Raw genomic sequence first — 17,228 nt, 5'->3', positions numbered from 1 at the left:
TTCACTTCATTATTGATGTGTATATGCTCCATGTGAGTGAAGTAGGTGCTTATGTAGGTTGGTTCCGACTTACAGCGAAAATCGCGTTATGTCACGCAGTAGGAACAGATCTCCAACGTAACCCGAGGACCTACTGTATTTACTGTGAGTCTAGTTCTAGGATGTTTAGAAAGGAGCAGAACCATAGAGCTGGCTTCATGGGGAAGCAAGCGCCATTCCTTATGCGGGGAACTAACCCATTGTTTTTTTGTAATACTATCCCATTTTGTATATTTGACAGGCAGCCCAATTTTACAGTTCAAGGTTTTTCTAGACTTTTCGTGCTGCAACTAGGCTACTAACTTCTGTAGCATTCAATAGAGACTAAAATCACCCAGAGAGAAGTAGGAAATAAAGTGGGAAGGCTCTAGAATTTTTTTATTAATATTTTTTATTGATTTCCACAGAGGAAGGGAGAGGAAGAGAGAGAGAGAGAAACATCAATGATGAGAGAGAATCATTGATCGGCTGCCTCCTGCACGCCCCTTACTAGGGACTAAGCCTGCAACCCAGGCATATCTTCTTGACCGGAACCAAACCTGGGACCTTTCAGTCCGCAGGCCAACGCTCTATCCACTGAGCCAAACCTGCCAGGGCAGGCTCTAGAATTTCTAATGTAGTTTTATGTAAGACTTCATCTAAATGAGAGAACTTAAGACAAGAGTTTAAAGGGAAGTAGCTTTAAATAGAGAAATGTCATGCAAAATAAGCTTTTAAAAATATATATATTTTTATTGATTTCAGAAAGGAAGGGAGAGGGAGAGAGAAACATCAATGATGAGAGAGAATCATTGATCGGCTGCCTCCTGCACACCCCCTCCTGGGGTTTGAGCCAGAAACCTGGGCATGTATCCTCACCAGGAAATGGAACCATGATCTCCTGATTCATAGGTCGATGCTCAACCACTAAGCCATATGGACTGTGCCATGCTAAGCTTCTTGATTGTTTTTACCTGCCTGAACACTTCCTAAAGGTCTAAATTAAATTTGTCTTATTCTTCCTTCCTTCCTTCCTCCCTCAAACCCCTTCCCTAACACCCTTCTTCCCCCGTTTTAAACACAGAGCAAGTGTGGCACTTCCTTGGCAAGTGATGGGAACATTTGAAGTTCTGCCATCAAGATTCCAGTCTCTGAGGACTTCCAGACTGTCTCCCTCAAGTGCTGGAGATAGGCAGATCGATGAGAATTTGCTAACTTTCTGTTGAAACTCTTTTCCCCCCCAAACTTTCTGGGATATGCACTATGTAAATAAACACTGGTTTTGAATTAGTCTCCTCCAGATATTTATTGATATGATAAAGATTTCATTCAATTTTGTATCAGAAATTTAGAAACACTAAGTTTTGGCCAGTTCACATTTCTGTGCCCAAAGATTTTATTGGGCTTATTTCTATAGGTTAATGTAAACATTATAAATTTAGTACATTAATAAGATTTCTGTAGATATTATTGTTTTCCTTTTCATGCCTTATTATCCCTTTTCAAGTCTCTTGCTGGCAGAGACTTCATTGGCCAACCTCTGTCCACTTATTAGTTCTGTGTAAATGTGTTTACATATTAAGGCTCTTAACTATAACTTTCTGTTTCAGAGTTCCGAAAGTCTTTGAATTTCATCCAGTTTCCGTAGTTTCAATTCTTATCTCTATGGTGATGACTCCCAGCTGTACATAAAAAGCCCATGTCTTTCTCTTGGGGTCTGCCTGTGGGACATCTCTCCAAATGCCTTAGACCCCTCTGGGCCAAAAATGACCTCCTGTTAATTCCTTTGTTCTTGAACAATTAAGTTAACATTCTTTTAGTCCCCCATTCAAACCCTTGATACCATATTGAACCTCTCTTCTATCTTTACTCATAAAGATCATCTAAATGTAATTGTTTGTTTGTTTGTCATTTTCGTTCATTCACCCCCATTCTTTGCTTACTGTCCCCTTATTTCATGGGGACTGTTACTACAGCCTCTCCGTGGTGCCCTCCTCCTATTCCCCAGTTGCTCTCGGTCTATTTCATACCCTCTTTCCTCCTAACTAAGTCCTGCCTCTGGCTCTTCTCCCTCCATACCACCTTCCACATTTCTAAACAGTTGTTTTCTTAAAACATAGGTCTTGCCTTGTTAAATTTTTCTCAAAATGTCATCCATGGCTTTTCATACTGAGAAAAAACCAGACTCCGATTTCCTCAGGGTCCCATTCTCACGCCACGCCTGCTACCCGCTCCTCTTCACACACCCTGTCTGTTCGTGCTCCCAGTGCTGTGCTTCTCGTGCCAGTTCTGTTCACGTTTTTGTTTGGTTGTGTTTTCCCGGAAAACAAACAAACATGGAAAATCTTGGGTTCTGAATCTGTGATACTTCCAAGATCTCTTGATCAAACAGGGCAACAGCAGGCCGGGAAGCAAACACAGGCCAATCCAGATGATCTTACTTGAGGGCATCACTCAGAGCAAGGCCAGGCCTACAAGAGCAGAGAGGTCAAGGCCTGAGTCAGTCTCGCTCTGGACCACATCGCCCCACACTGGTCCCTATGGGCAGCCTGGGCTTATTGCTGGGCCTCGGTCTTTATCACCCCTAGAAGTCCATCCGTGATCTTTCCAAACACTGCATGCTTCCCATCCCGCCAGGCACCCTTCGAGCAGGTGATGGAAGCCTGGCAGTCATTTGTACTGGGACCACTGTCTCCTACGGGAAGCGGGCCTGGAGCTGAGTGTCTAAATTTAAAATTCTAATCTGCAAATGGCCCCCGGTAAATACTGGCAACTCCAGTACCATCTCCATTAATAAAATCTGCACTCTGGATCATGAAATCCTTTATAACCCTGTGAAAATGCCACTTGGTATCCTATAGGAACCCTATCTTTTCTGAATTCTCCAGTGCAGAACTGCCTAAAGTTCTCAGCTGCCTTAGTCACAAGGTCTGCAAAGAGCTTGATCTCCAAACAGCCAACTTTCTGGCCTCCGATGCTAATATCAATGAACACCCCAGGTTGACAGGGCTTGAATTTGCCACCACCATGGCTCCAACCCGGAACTGTTCATATCTTTTTTCTTTCCTTTTTGTTCTGTTAGTATCATCAATAGATATTTGCACAATATGCTTTGTGGTTTACAATAATTAACAATTTCTTGAGCATCTGTTCTACATGAGGCACTGTTGTCGATGTCCTATGTGCACATATTGTATAAGGAAGACACTGCCCACTTCATATTGAGGCTCAGAAAGTATATAATTTGCCCAAGGTCACATAGCTAGTTAGTATGATAGCCAAAATTAGAACTCATGACTATATGGCTCTAAATCCATCAGTCTTTCCATGTACTTAAGTTTTCCTCATACAGCTCATTTTGATGTAGGCACGGCTCAGAATAGGCCTGTTTTACAAAAAAGTAAATGGGTACAGAGGGTGTGATTAACCCAAATGAAATAGCAAGGTCCCCTTGAAATGTCTTTGGAAATGTGTGAATCTCTTTGAAGGACATCAGAGAATGTATTGGTTTTAATTTTATTGATATATTGACTTTTTAATTGTGAAAATATAACTTATAGAAAATGGGAACAACTATTACTTTGATCGTTGTAAACAAGCTGAATCACCAAAGGATAGATAAGTGGGCTTGTGGCATGTGGCATATTAGTCTCCTGAAGGTTGGAAGAGAGAAGCCATGTCTGGTGAGCCTCTTCGTATCGGGTGCAACAGGGCATCAGTCAGTCATGTCTGAATTCCGGTGCACCTGAGAGGAAAGCTGGGCATGCGTCTCTTCCCTCTTCAGAACAGATGAGACACAGGGCTCTTTCCCCCTTTTTAAGTGCATGGTTGAAAAGGGCTGAATCACAGAAATATTAGGGGGATTTGATTGGATCAGTTTACAATACATCTCATAATTTTAATTAGCCAACTCTTTGTTTAGACATGCTTTCTCATGCTATTTTAAAATGTATTTATTCAACAATTATTGACTGCACATACACTAAGTCCTCACTAACATCATCAATAGGTTCTGCACTTTCAGGCGAAACGAAGTACAGTGGGGCCTTGACTTACGAGTTTAATTCGTTCCGAGACCGAGCTCGTTAAGGAGCTCGTTAACTCAAATTACTCTATCAACTCAATGCAAAAAATCAGCCAAGAGACAGCTGGTATCTCAAAAAACTCGTTAGTTGGGACACTCGTAAGTCAAGGCCCCACTGTATAAGGAAACCCTAGCTAATAGATATAAACAAGAGGTCCTGCTGCATTTATCAATGTTGTAACAAAGCAATACTAAACAAAACATTAATTGAGGACCTGCTGTATGTGCCAGGTAATATTCTGAGTTTTTAGAATACATCACTGCAAAACAAAAATCCCTGCTCGTGTGTACCTTGCATTTTGTGTGGGGACAACAGGTCACAAACATAGTAATTTATGTAGGATGTAGAAGAGAGGGAACAGGATAAGGGGATCAGCAATCCAGCTTGTGTTCCGGGTAAGGGTACGAAGTGAAATTTTGAATTGAGTAGGCCACAGGCCTCATTGGCAAGATGATAGCCGAGCAAAGGTTGAGAAGTGGGAGTGGGCCCATGTGGGTCTGCAGAAGAGAACCGAGGCAGGGGGAACTCCACGAACAAAGGCCCTGAAGCCAAGTGTGACCCACTTGTTAGAGGAACAGTAAGAAGGCCCCATGGCTGGAGGGGAAGGAGTAGAGGAAGAGTGACAGATGGGATCCCAGAGGGGGCAGAGAGATCACGTAGGGCCTTGCAAGCCAACAGAAGGACTTGGCCTTTTACCCTGAGAACATGAGCCATCTGAGGGCCCTGAGCAGAAAAACACGGGTCACTCCAACTGCTGCGTTGAAAATGGATTGTGCTGGGGGTGAGGGGTGGCGGACCCTGTAGGTCCAGGATGGAAACAGAGATTACTTATGTGGTTTCTCCAATAATCTATAAAGTTGATTTTTTTTCTTTTGAGATCATTTTCTTAGTATAAATTGCCAAAGGTGGAGCCAAAGAATAAGAACATTTTATAACCATAAAGATTTTCATAAGAGTTATTCCAAGTTATACTGTTACCAGCAATATATGAGATTTCTAGGGTAGGATATTTTATTGTCACTGTTATGATTGATTAGAGGTCCGGTGCATGGAATTCGTGCACAGGGTGGGGGGTGTCCCTCAGCCCAGCCTGTACACTCTCCAATCTGGGACCCCTCAGGGGTCGTCCCCCTGCCTGTGGGATCAGGCCTAAACTGGCAGTTGAACATCCCTCTCACAATCTGGGACTGCTGGCTCCTAACCACTCACCTGCCTGTCTGCCTGATTGCCCCTAATCACTCTGCCTGCCAGCCTGATCGCCCTCAACTGCCCTCTCCTACAGAACTGTGGGGACTGGGGGACTCCGGCTGGATGGGCCTGAGAAGACTGGGGAACCGAGGCTGGATGAGGCACATGGCACTTGCCACCCCCCAGCGGGGCTGAGGGCCTGGGGGACTGAGGCTGGATGAGGCAGGGCTGAGGGACTGGGCGCCACCATCTTATGGCTGTGGGCGCTGCCATCTTGTGAGGGCATGGCAGTCAATTAGCATATTCCCTCTATTGGCTGTGGTGCCGCCATCTTGTGAGGGCATGATGGTCAATTAGCATATTCCCTCTATTATGATAGGTTTAAATTTTTCCTATTGTTACAAATGTTCTGTTTATTTGCCTATTTTTCTAATGAATCAATATTTTTATTTATATGACATCCTCAGTTTTAGTGCAAAATTTGGATTCTGAATACTAAAGCCAAGTTTAAAGATATTAGCCCACATTCAAGTAAAAAACAACAATCTTGGGGTGGGGTTTTAAATTGGATGAGGCGGGGTCTTAGGGAATCACCAGGGTGGAGCAAACAGAAATGGCTGCCAGTCAGCCCTGGGACTGGGGAGGTCCCAGCATAGGAACAATGATCCCTGCGAGCACCTTTGTCTGGGAGAAAGCTGCCCCCGAGTTCCTGTCCTGATGCCAGACAATCCAGTTCCTCCTTGTATGTGTCTCTATCCCCCAGAGCCTTGCCCTGGTGCTGGAGCTCAGAGGAAGCAGGACTTAGGGAAATTGTTTTCCAGAATGGGATGAACTAATTTGTTGGCCCAGAGGAACAGTGGGGAAAATCTTGGCTGTTCCCTGCCCTCCTTATATTTATGACTTCAATCATAAAGGAGTGGCTTTGCGACGCTGTAACTCCAATGGAACATGGGATTTTATACACAGTTTAAATAAAACCTGGTCTAATTAAAAAACAAACAACCTTGTAAATATTTATACTGAGTTAACTGGGAATCAAGAGGTGAAATATACTAATTTTCCTTAGTATACTAATATACTAAGTAGCAATTTAGACAGGATTACCTATAGGAATATCTGTATTATCTTACTGCTTCCTGGTCTCTGTTAAACATTAAAAATGAAAAGAAAGATACCTTTTAAAGCTAATACTCTAAATTTTTAAACTGGATAAAATGGTAGAACCAGTACAGTTTTAAAAGGAATCGGGAAAGAGTGCGAAATGAGTCTTACCCAATTAAAGCAGCTAAAACTGGTGGCAGATGTGCATCTGTGGTCCTCAACCAGAACTTGGCAGCTGGCAAGATCAGGGATTACCGTCCTAAAGCAAGCTTTCTCTGCACTTGGGGCGTAGGACGTGAATACTGGCATTCAGACCAGAATCTCAGAATCAGGAGGACTCATCCACAGGTAGACAAAAAGATTGGCTCACGGTGAAATCGGCAAGTAGACTTCGCTGTTCCTTCCTGTCTGAACCAACAGCAACACGGGAAAGGACATCTGAACCAACAGCAACACGGGAAAGGACACCAGCCCAGGAGCCTTTGTGTCCAGGAGGCCCCTGGGAGCTTCCAGTGAGTGATACAGACAGAAGCGGATAGAAGAACTCCAACATTACCTGTTGCCCTTTACACATGTTGCTTCTTGAGCTCTTTCTCATCCTCAAAAGCCCTCTCAGATGCTGCCTTTTCTGAGAAACTTTCCCCAGTCTTTCGTGTTGAAATCTACCGTTGTCCCCTGTGTGAGAGGATAGCACTATTGATTTTTAGCACTATGACAGTATTTAGGTCATTCTGGCTTATATGAGAAGGTTCAGTGTCTACTACTGGGTTATGAACTCACACCAGTGACTGTGTCATGAAAATTTGGTATTAGTGTTTTACACATTAACAATTCATGTTTGTTAAAACATCCTGTGAGGAAGATAGATATTCCTTCTATTTTACTTATGAAGTTTAGAGAGGTTAAGGGGATTCCTAGAAATCACAGGCCTTCTGCATCTGCAGTCCCGCTGCACTCTGCTCTGTTCCCAAAGCCCACGCAAGATCCTGTAATAAAAGAATCCATTCCTTTCATGGGTCTCCGAAAGAGGAGATTTAATATCTAATCTGAGTACTTGTGCTTTTAATTTATTTTGTTTTTAATGTGTACTCAGAGAACTCCTCATAAATCTCAAGGTAAAAATTAAGTGATTTTTTTCTAAGTTATAGAAAGAATTCTTGCCTCCTAAAATTCTACTCATCATTGAGATTTTTCTTAAAATCCTTTCTAAATTATTTTATTATCTGCTTTGCTATGGAATCCCCAAATGAATAAACATTTGCCTAGTGAAAAAGAACAGATACTTCAGTTTTTATGCATTCCATATACCTAGAATATTTTGTTTTTGGAAACAATGATTAATGTTACCCATTCCCTGCCCCCTGCAAGTGAATAAATAATATCCAGAAAGTAAGATTCTCTGGAAACGATCTTATTTTTATTAGTTTTTAAGGCATTTTAAGAGTTCTCACACAGGAATCTTCTGATGCCCCATGAAAACAAGTTTCACTTATATAAATACAATACCTACTTGTGAAAATACTAAGACTGATCATCACATGTTTATCACTGCTTTTTTGTGGAATCTGAGACAAAAATAAACACGAAATACTTAAGAATAAAAATAGGCTCAGGGCTCAAAGGTCAAAATTATTCTTTATGTATGTTAGTCTCATTTTCCTTTTCCATGCATTTGCACAGTAGGAGCACCATCATGTGATTAATAATTGTCCTATATTTAGGAAGTGTATTCCATGAAAACAGTGACAGCTGTGTATTCAGATAATGGATTTCTGTGTGGCAAAATGCATGTCACATTGAGCTGTTTTGTAGTTTTTAAACAGAGTTTATATTGCAGTGAATCTTTATATACTTAAGGATTTTTAAAATATAGAAAATGAAGAGGATGAAATGAAATCTACACTGTTGAGCTCTAAAGGAAATAGTAGTCTTAGAGTACAAAGCTTCTCATGTGATATTCCACCAATAATATGTAATGCTCACCTAGTACTGATTTCTTTTTACTTCTTAAAAATTTTATTCCATCTCCCCAACCCACTTTTTGGCAAATATCAGCTCATTCTCAAGATTTATGGGTTTGTTTCTGTTTCATTTTGCTTAATCATTTATTTTGTTTTTTTCAGATTTTACATATTGGAGAAATACGGTATTTTACATATGGTATTTGTCTTTCTCTGTCTGACTTATTTCATGTAGCATAATATCCTCTAGACCAGGGGTGGGCAAACTTTTTGACTCGAGGGCCACAATGGGTTCTTAAACTGGACCGGAGGGCCGGAACAAAAGCATGGATGGAGTGTTTGTGTGAACTAACATAAATTCAAAGTAAACATCATTACATAAAAGGGTATGGTCTTTTTTTTTTAGTTTTATTCATTTCAAACGGGCCGGATCCGGCCCGCGGGCCATAGTTTGCCCACGGCTGCTCTAGGTCCATCCATGTTGTCACAAATGACAAAATGCCATTTTTATTGCTGAATAATATTCCATTATATATATTCCACATCTTTATCATTTCACTGAAGGACAGATACTTAGATTGCTTCTCTATCTTGATTATTGTTAATAATGATACAATAAACATAGGGGTGCATGTATCTTTTCCAGTCAGTATTTTTGTTTTCTTCACATAAATACCTAGAAGTGGAATAGCTGGATCATAAGGCAGTCCATTTTTAACTTTTTGAGGAATCTCGCCATACTGTTCCACAGTGGCTGCACCAATGTACATAGCCACCAACAATGCACAAGGGTTTTCTTTTCTCCACATCCTTGCCAGCACTTGTTTGTTGAGATTTACTAATGATTAAAGGCCCAATACACAAAATTTGTGTAAGGGGCTCAGCCCTCGCAGCCATGGCAGCTACCACTGCCTTGGCCCTCCCAGCCTCAGCGGCTTGCCTTGGCCCTCCCAGCCTCAGCGGCTTGCCTTGGCCCTCCCAGCCTCAGCAGCTTGCCTTGGCCCTCCCAGCCTCAGCGGCTTGCCTTGGCCTTGCAGCCCCAGCTTCGTCCGAAAGGACATCCAGAAGGTCGTTTGGCTGTCCAGTCTAATTAGCATATTATGCTTTTATTATTCTAGATAGCCATTCTGACAAATGTGAGATAATATCTTGTAGTTTTAATTTGCATTTTTTTAGTGATATTGAGTATCTTTTCATATGTCTGTATGTCCTATTTGGAGAAATATCTATTCAGGTCCTCTGCCTATTTTTTAATTTCAAAAATAAACATGAAATACTTAAAAATAAAAATATGCTCAGGGCTCAAAAACAAAAATTCTTGTTCCAGAGTGGCCTCTTATTTGGGTTTTGATGTAATTATTGATGATAATTTCTGTTTGAAACTTGACCTCCCAACTTTGAGGGTAGAGTAACATATTTGATTTTGAGATTAGAAATATTACAAGAAGCACTAAATAACCTTAAGAGCGTGGTAGAACAAAACAATAATATGTAAGGAGAAAAATGTAATCCATGTGAATTTAAAATAAATAGTTCAGTCAATAAGCTCTCATGAAAAACTTGTAAAGGTCATCTGTTATACTTAACTCTCTGAAGTACTGTATTTGTGGGAATCTTTTTTTTTTTTTTTTACAAAAATATTAGTTTTTCCTTTGCTTCCCACAATATCAAATGTCGCTCCTCTGGCTTCTCCTTCTCTTTAGTTTTTAAGAACAATTTAAAGCTAAATCATTCATTAAAATTTTAGATGTTCTTAGTAGACTCTCAAACCACAATTTGATTTTCACCGATACCCACCTCAGCCTATATATCCTTTTCCCCTAAAGCAAGCACTGTAAATGTAATTTACAGGAGTATTAGTATTATCTCTAGAATATACTTACCCACTTACAAATAGATGTCATGTGATTCAGGAACTGCTCGTTGCTTTTCTGAATCTGCAGGACTGAGAACACAACATTTTGAACTGTAAAGAATCTTGCTTGTAAGGTGAGGCAACTATACTCGAGAGGAGAATCGCCTGAAGCCACCAGCTAGCGACTAGGAAGACTGACCTAAAACTAGGTCTTTGGTATCCCAGCCTGCTGTTTTGTTTTTGCTTTTATTGATTCTGCTTTTCTGTGTACTTTGCCACCTTTAAAGTAGAAAGGTATTCATTTTCCCCTTTGTGAGTTACACGTTTAAAAATAATTGTGTTGGGACTGTGGAAATGAAGTTGCACATCATTTTGCCATTCTTTGCTTTATTAACAGCTATGTAAAGTGTTTATAGTTTTAATACAGAACAGTATTCTTTGCATGGAGATTTTTTTTGTAATGAGAACTTCTTGTTATGCTTTAAAAGCATTTGATTTTTACCGCCACCCAACCTCATAATATTGCTTGTAAATGTGACCATGAATTAAAGATCAAATTTAAGTCCAGGAATTCAATGTATGGCTTAGCATTTTAAATTGTAAAATAGTTTTTGTAATTGACTTACAGCAGCCTTCTTTGCAAAATTATATTCAGTTTTGTGTGTGTGAGTCCACACTAAGCTTTTTGCTTATCTCTGGCTCACTTCCCGTTTGTGGCTCCCACTATCTCATGCTGGGAATAGGAGACAAACGCGACCTGCGGCTGTTTTCCCCTTAACACTCACCAATAATGTAAGTGTGGCTCAATCTTAAGTTTTTCATGATGTGTTAGTACTTTGAGAGAAGAAGAGGAGCTTAAACCAAGAATACTGTCTTTCCCTGGCCGGTTTGGCTCAGTGGATAGAGTGTCGGCCTGGAAACTGAAGAGTCGTGGGTTTAATTCCGGTCAAGGCCACATGCCTGGGTTGCGGGTTCAATCCCCCACAGGGGGTGTGCAGAAGGCAGCCGATTAATGATTCTCATCATTGATGTTTCTCTCCCTCCCTCTCTGAAATCAATAAAAATATATTTTAAAAATAAGAAGAAAAGAATACCGTCTTCAGCATCTGTTTGGGTGGATACTTTCCCATGATATAAAACAAACACTGCAGCAAATCAGGATTGCCACTTCTTAGTGTTTTTTCCCTCTGTGCATTGAATAAAAGATTTAAAACAGACAGAATTCCAGAGAAAACAGGTGGCCTGGGAGGTGGAGTTGGCGTTGGCCAAATTCTCTGTGGCACATAGTCATCCTCTCTAACCGATTTGTCCCCCCCGTGAAAGCTTTTCGCAATTCACGAAGAGGAACATATGTAAGGAATGTTAAGAGTTGGCCTCTGGATTGGACACTTGGAGAGACTGTGACAAAGAATGATTTGCTGGTATTTACATGCACGAAAAGAATGACTGCTGGTACCTACATGCACTTTCAACACAATTTCAAGTTAGATGAGTACTTACTTCTGGAGCGAGGAGGTACTTTTGTTTGACAACAGATGGCCTTTGGCTTCTTACCCCCATTCCCTCCCCTCAGAAGATCGTCTAAGTGGCAAGTGTAATTGACGGTTTTAGCTCGTGCACCCATGTGTATCGTTTAAGGTGGTGGGGGCCTCTTGGAGAAAAACAGGGAAAAACAATGAGTATTTTCAGTGTGAAAATTTTGTTCTCAAGAAGATACCTCAAAAAATAATTCTTTTCCTATAATATATAAAAATAGAAGTACAAGTGCACATGTAAAGAAATAAATATCACCAGGTAGTAGGTGCCCCTTTTGCTCTGCACTGTCCCGGAGAATATGGCCATTAATGCCAAAGTTGTGACAACATCATAAGGAGTTGATAACTTTAATTTCTTCACAACACGTGATAATTATCTAGCAGCCTGGTGTGCATTCACTTTGGCATTAATGTTGGATTCATTTTAGATCATAAAGAAATTTTTCCCTACTAGTCTCATTATCTTCTAAACGAATATGCTCTATTTTTACATGTTGAAATTTAAATTGTTACTGTGAAGTATTTAAGCAAAGGAATATTACCTGAAGAAATTGGTGGCAGAAAGAATACTAGCTGAGTGAGCTTGGCAAGAAGTGAAGTCGAAAGACTCCCATGAGATAATGATTATGAGAGGATCATTAAACCAAAGTTCCCATAATTATGTTGGGAGTTACTTGTTCTCACTTCCCAAGTGTTAGAGTGTTAAGGGAACAACAGCCTGACTGGGAGCCATCAGCAAGAAACACTCTAAATATGAAAAAAATAGCCTATTGTCTAACTCACATAGAAGTTAAACAGTTATTAAGATAATTTCTTTTTTTTTCTTTATTGATTAAGGTATTACATATGTGAACTTATCCCCCCATTGCTCCCCCAGCCCCCATTCTTGCCCTCATCCCCTAGTGTCTGTGTCCACTGGTTAGGCTTATATGCATGAATACAAGTCCTTTGGTTGATCTCTCCTCCTTATCCCCATCCTCCCCTACCTTCTCTCTGAGGTTTGACGGTCTGATTGATGCTTCTCTGTCTATAGATCTGTTTTTGTTTATCAGTTTATGTTGTTCATTATATTTCATAAATGACTAAGATCATGTGATATTTATCTTTCTCTGACTGGCTTATTTTGCTTAGCATAATGCTCTCCAGTTCCAACCATGCTGTTGCAAATGGTAAGAATTTCTTCTTTTTTACAGCAGCATAGTATTCTGTTGTATAGATGTACCACAGTTTTTTAATCCACTCGTCTGCTGATGGGCACTTAGGCTGTTTCCAGATCTTAGCTATGGAGAATTGTGCTGCTATGAACATAGGGATGCATATATCCTTCCTGACTGCTGTTTCTGGTTTCTTGGGATATATTCCTAGAAGTGGGATCACTGGGTCAAATGGGAGTTCCATTTTTAGTTTTTTTAAGGAAACTCCATTCTGTTCTTCACAGTGACTGCACCAGTCTGCATTCCCACCAGCAGTGCACGAGGGTTCCTTTTTCTCCCCATCCTCTCCAGCACTTGTTTGTTGATTTGTTGATGATAGCCATTCTGACAGGTGTGAGATGGTACCGCATTGTCATTTTGATTTGCATCTCTCAGATGATTAGTGACTTTGAGCATGTTTTCATATGTCTCTTGGCCTTCCTTATGTCCTCTTTCAAAAAGTGTCTATCTAGGTCCGTTGCCCATTTTTTGATTGGATTGTTTATCTTCCTTTTGTTAAGTTGTATGAGTTCCCTGTAAATGTTGGAGATTAAACCCTTATTAGTGATAACATTGGCAAATATGTTCTCCCATGCAGTGGGCTTTCTTGTTGTTTTGTTGATGGTTTCTTTTGCTGTGCAGAAGCTTTTTATTTTGATGTAGTCCCATTTGTTTATTTTCTCCTTAGTTTCCAATGCCCTAGGACCGTGGTCAGCAGCAAACTGCGGCTTGTGAGCCACATGCGGCTTTTTGGCCCCTTGAGTGCGGCTCTTCCACAAAATACCATGTGCGAGTACATGTACAGTGGGATTGAAACTTCGTGGCCCGTGCGCAGAAGTCAGTTTTCGGCCTGGATGAGTCTATTTTGAAGAAGTACTGTTGATATTTGACTCTGTTGACTAATGAGTTTGCCGACCACTACCCTAGGAGCTGTATCAGTGAAAATATTGCTTCGGCATATGTCTGATATTTTGCTGCCTATGGATTCCTCTAATATTTTTATGGTTTTCTGTCTTATGTTTAAGTCCTTTATCCATTTTGAGTTTATTTTTGTGTATGGTGTAAGTTGGTTGTCTAATTTCATTTTTTTGCATGTATTTTTCCAAATTTCCTAACACCATTTATTGAAGAGACTGTCTTGACTCCATTGTACGGTCTTGCCTCCTTTGTCAAATATTAATTGAGCATGGTGGTTTGGGTTGATTTCTGGGTTCTCTATTCAAGATAATTTCTTTCCAAAAGTTGAATACATGATTACATTGGTGTGATAGGGGAAAAATGATTTTTAGGAATTGGTTACTTTATGAATCTATTTCTGCTTAACAAGTTTAGCAGATTAACACAACACATTATTTCTCCAATTCTGTGGGCCAGGAATCCAGACAGGACTTAGTTGGGTCCTCTACTTCCAGGCCATCTCAAGGCTTGACTAGGGAAGGATTTGCTTCCCAGATCACATGATTGTTAGCAGGGTTCCGCTTCTTGCTGGCTGTCGGTTAGAGGCCATGCTCCGTCCCTGACCACCACGGGGCCTCTCAGCCTGGCCACTTACTTCATCCCAGTGCACAAGCCGAGAAGGAAATAGTCTCCCAGCGAAACAGCAGTCACAGTCTTTTGTAACCTTGTCACAGAAGTAACATCATATCACCATGTTGTAGCAAGTCACTAGGATTAATCAAGGGAATGGATTAAGCATGGAAGTGGACACTGGAGACAGGGATCTCTGGGCACCATTTTTTTTTTAAAATTCAAAACCAAATGAGCACTTCTTATTTTTGTAATTATCAATGATGCACTCATGTTCACCTTTCAGTAGTCACCATGTGTATGGACCTCAAAAGAAAAAAAAAAGCAACAACAAAAGTAAAAAATTAAAACACCCCTAAGGTGTGTTGGTGGGAGGGAGGGAGGAGTACAGCCAGAGGAGGAGAAGCTGTATTACCCGTGCCCCCACTCTGTGGCCTGTCTCCTCACTATCGCATAATGTCCGTAAAGAGAAGGCTTTCATTTTAATGAAGTCCAACTTAGTCATTCTTTTTATCATAGCTAGTTCTTTTTATGATGTAAAAAATATTTTCCTTAACCTCTAGTCATGAGTGTTTTTTCCTACATTACATATATTACATATATATTTCGCCAATTAAAAATATTTTATTGTAATGCTAATGTTTTGTATGTGTATTCTTTCCCCTCTATATGACATTTTTAAGTCCTTATCGTTTTGCCGTTCATTTTCATTCCATCGGGCACTCCTCTAAAGTGTGCCTCCCACCACCACTGAGCATCACTAGAGGAACTGAACCCGGGCCGGCTGAAGGCTGTGCTTCAAGGGAGACCCACACCGCCACGCTCCAGGGGACATGGACCCTCGCAGAGGATGTGTGGGGTTTGCCAGCATTGGATTTCCGGAAAACGTTGTTCTAGAAAACTGAGGCACATTATGCAGAAAGTTTCCTAGAAATAATAGAAGTCTTAAAGTGAAGGACAGCCCGCAAGAAAGGGGGTTACCCAAAACATAAGCTGACAATCAGTCGTTATGTCAGTCTAAGGCATTTTATGCTTGGGGATTTTTGTAGGTGTCTGGTGAGTCATGAAAAACAGAAAAGATACAGAGGAATGAAAGATTTAAAGGGGAAGTAGAACAAGTTAATATATTTAACTGCTTTTAAAAAAAAAACCAACAACAGCAACTTTGAACTCTTAGAAATTTTAACGCGCACTGGAACCAATGATAGTCTAGGTTTCTGACACTTGACTCCAGATTCCCAGGTGGGTTTCAGAACCCAGACAACTGTTGGGGAATGGCAGTGCCTGATCTGTGTGGGTGCACAGGTGGCTGGAGAGGGGGTTGTAGCATATGATGTGAGGAGAATTAAGTAACAGACATGTTTCAGAAGCAATGAGATAGTATGGCACTATTGTCAAAAACTGTGGTTCTGAAGTCAAACAGACTTAAAGTTGCTTTCCAGTGCCTTTACTTAGTAGCTGTGTGGGGTGGGCAAGTTACTTAATATTTATGAGCTTCCATCTCCTTTATTTATAAAATAGCTTATCGGTAGTATCTACTTCAAGGGTTTGTTTTGAGAATTAAGTGCAATACAGTATATACTATTTAGTGGCAGTAAATTTCAACTAAATATTAACTACTAGAGGCCCGGTGCACAGATTCATGAATCGATGGGGTCCCTCAACCTGGCCTGTGCCCTGTCACAATTGAGGACCCCTTGGGGGATGTCAGACTGCCGGTTTCGGCCTGATCCCTGCAGGCCTGGTAGCGCTGCCATGGAGGTAGTAGAGGCTCGTGCCTCCACAGCTGCGCTCACCAGCCATGAGCCTGGCATCTGGCGCTCATCAACTGAGCGGTGCTCCCGCTGTGGGAGCCCACTGACCACCAGGGGGCAGCTCCTGCATTGAGCATCTGCTCCTGGTGGTCAGTGCGCATCATAGCAACCAAACAGTAGACTGGTCGAGTGGTTGACGGGTCGCTTTGGGTTTTATATATACAGATTAGTGTTATACAAATTGATGGCTGCACACACAGGAGAGAGAAAGAGATGAGACAGGATGATTCAAGGTTTTTGCCAAGGATTCTGGGAGAATACTGGTCCCATTCATCTTCAAAGAGTAAAGGTGGGGTGAGGGTGACATGGGGTTCAGGTGGGAAATGACGGGGTCAGTCTCGGGCTTGTGAAATCTGAGGTGGCGGCAGATGGTCATATGCAGCAGTCTTCTACAGGCCCAGGTGGAAGTTTAAGCCTGGAGGTGATGATTAGAGATACCATGTTCCTGTGACCTTTGACTCATAGTTGTTCAATTCAGGGCGAGCACCTGACTCTTTCCCCTGACTGGACGCCCCACCCATTCAAAATTGATTTATTTAAGACCTAGCCTAAACCCAGCCCACCTATAGCCTTAGAGATTCGGAATTGAGACCGACATGACAGCCCAGTCTTCCTGCTCTCTCTAACAAAGGAGATGTAAATTCAATCTAAACAAAGAAAAATTAGACGGACACACAGAAAAAGAAAACAAAATAGATGAAAAGGCCATGTTTTACATCCTGGTCCCAAGTGTCCCTAAAACTCAGCTTCATTCTTGCTTTGAATCCTTAAGTTAAATATATTTTCAATTTTTATGCAGGTTCAAGGTATGTTTCTATTACTTGCAACTCCCACCTAATACCAAGAAGCCACATGTGGTTGATAATTGCAGGTATCGGGAGTGAATGAACCCTCTGAGGAAATGGGAAGAAACCATCAAAGGAACAGGAAAGGTGGAGTGCAGGGAGTGAG

At 41.2% G+C, this 17,228-nt stretch overlaps 1 protein-coding gene and 1 pseudogene across 1 annotated transcript in view; one reads left to right on the top strand and one right to left on the bottom strand.

Moving 5' to 3' along the window:
• The window catches only part of PPA2 (inorganic pyrophosphatase 2), a 75,468-nt gene extending 74,163 nt beyond the window's left edge, over positions 1-1,305 (top strand). Inside the window, exon 11 of the mRNA XM_059694564.1 lies at positions 1,103-1,305. Within this exon, the coding sequence (XP_059550547.1) occupies positions 1,103-1,131 (29 nt within the window). The 3' untranslated portion in view covers positions 1,132-1,305. The remainder of the gene's footprint in view (positions 1-1,102) is intronic.
• A 1,158-nt stretch (positions 1,306-2,463) lies between these two features.
• On the bottom strand, positions 2,464-3,047 carry LOC132226907 (peptidyl-prolyl cis-trans isomerase H-like; annotated as a pseudogene).
• Between the last annotated feature and the right edge of the window lie 14,181 nt (positions 3,048-17,228).

This window comes from Myotis daubentonii, chromosome 1 (assembly GCF_963259705.1).
Source record: "Myotis daubentonii chromosome 1, mMyoDau2.1, whole genome shotgun sequence".
Taxonomy (NCBI): Eukaryota; Metazoa; Chordata; class Mammalia; order Chiroptera; family Vespertilionidae; genus Myotis; species Myotis daubentonii.
This window is presented reverse-complemented; position numbering and strand designations above follow the sequence as displayed.